Raw genomic sequence first — 1,874 nt, 5'->3', positions numbered from 1 at the left:
CACACACACACACACACACACACACACACACACACACACACACACACACACACACACACACACACAACACACACACACACACACACACACACACACACACACACACACACACGCAAACTCCTCGTCGCGAAGCAACATCGCAAGCCGAGACAAGATGGAAGTGCTTCCGGGTCCCGTTCCGGTTACGAGTGACCCGGCGATGACCCCGCAGCGGCTGACCCCTGGCGAGTCTGGACTGACGACTCCGCCGTACTCACGCTCTCACCTGCACCTGTGGCTGACGCCGACGGTGACGGCATCGCAGTCACGTGAACGCGTCTTCGCTCACTTCCCGTCGCTACGTTACAACACCCGCCGCCAGGGGGCGGGCGGCGACGGAGCGGGAGAGCGCGTCGAGTTACCGCCGCGATACGAGAGGAGGCTGAGGAGGTCGGTATCCATGGCAACCAGCGGTTCGCCGCGCACCCTGGTGGCTTCTTCTGTCTCAACCCCTTCCTCCACTAGGAGCGAAACGATTCCCGACACATCCCGGAAGGCGGGTTCCCCTCCCGCTTCCCCTGGGAAGGTAACAACGTCTTCCTCCCGCGCTAGCATCCCCGACGAGGATGCCTCCCGAGATGAGGAAGAGGCTGAGGAGAACAATAACGTAGTGAGGAGGAAGAAGCCCTTAATCACAGAGTGCAGCGTCCCGGGGGAGGAGCCACGATCCGCCACACAACACGACGGCAAGACAGAGGAAGAGGATGAGGGAGAGAAGGTGATAGCGGAGGTGCCGCCGGAGACGACGGTACTGACTAAGGCGGCGGAGGCGAGGAGCAGAGAGGAGGACATCGGTACGGCACTGTGTTGGCTGCGGCAGGAAATCGTACGTATACACGTGTTAGAAACATGGTTGAGATGCTTGTCCCCCCATCACTGCGCTTCCCATCCTCCCGCTAACTGCCTCTGCCTCCTAGTCTGGACCGCATCCATCTATTCACCCGTTGGGCTCGTTGTCAGAAACAAAATTAGTCATAACGTTAGTCTTAACATTGACTTTTTTCCTAGACCGTTGTCAGAAAGAAAATTAGCCTCATATATAGCCTCATTAGTCTTAACACTAGTCTTTTTCTCGTGGACCGGACCTCGATGACTCGGACTCGGAAAATGTTAAAACTAATTTGTTCTGACACACGGGCCCCTGGTTGCTGTCTGCTCGGCTGGCCCGTGCTTGATCGCCCATCTGGGGTTATTTCTCTACGTAACCGAGTCACGGTGAAAGCACGCGTGCCATCATTTTGCGCGTTTTATCGTGTGTGCCCTGCGGCGGGGCTTTGAAACTGTTTTGAAAGTTTCGCCACTAAACCGGCCAACCCCTGACTTCTGCTCGAAATTGTGTCAAGAGGTCTTCAGGGTGTGGAGGTGGTACGTGGCAAAACTCTCGGTGGACAGCGAAAGTTTACTGTACAGCTATATATGTTATTGAGCGATACTTTACATTTTGACTATTCTTACATCACTTCGACTATTGCTATACTACTACTACCATTACTATTACTATTACTATTACTATTACTATTACTATTACTATTACTATTACTATTACTATTACTATTACTATTACTATTACTATTACTATTACTATTACTACTACTATTACTATTACTATTACTATTACTATTACTATTACTATTACTATTACTATTACTATCATCAACACTGTCATTGTGTAGTAGTATTATATAGTAGAGGTAATATCAAGGGTACATAATAGAGATTGTATCTTAGTGGTATTATGTACTCTTGGTACATATATAAGTTACGAACCTACGTGGATAGAATACGTCAGCGTATTAAACACGTACACCCCCCCCCCACACACGCATGTACACACA

The 1,874-nt window shown here is 50.2% G+C and overlaps 1 protein-coding gene across 1 annotated transcript in view; it reads left to right on the top strand.

Moving 5' to 3' along the window:
- The first annotated feature begins 59 nt into the window (after positions 1 to 59).
- LOC106812500 overlaps positions 60 to 1,874 on the top strand; it is a 23,086-nt gene continuing 21,271 nt past the window's right edge. The window contains exon 1 of the mRNA XM_014816388.1: positions 60 to 869. Coding sequence (XP_014671874.1) covers positions 155 to 869 — 715 coding nt within the window. The 5' untranslated portion in view covers positions 60 to 154. The remainder of the gene's footprint in view (positions 870 to 1,874) is intronic.

Source organism: Priapulus caudatus, unplaced genomic scaffold (assembly GCF_000485595.1).
Source record: "Priapulus caudatus unplaced genomic scaffold, Priapulus_caudatus-5.0.1 Scaffold655, whole genome shotgun sequence".
In the NCBI taxonomy this organism is placed as follows: Eukaryota; Metazoa; Priapulida; class Priapulimorpha; order Priapulimorphida; family Priapulidae; genus Priapulus; species Priapulus caudatus.
This window is presented reverse-complemented; position numbering and strand designations above follow the sequence as displayed.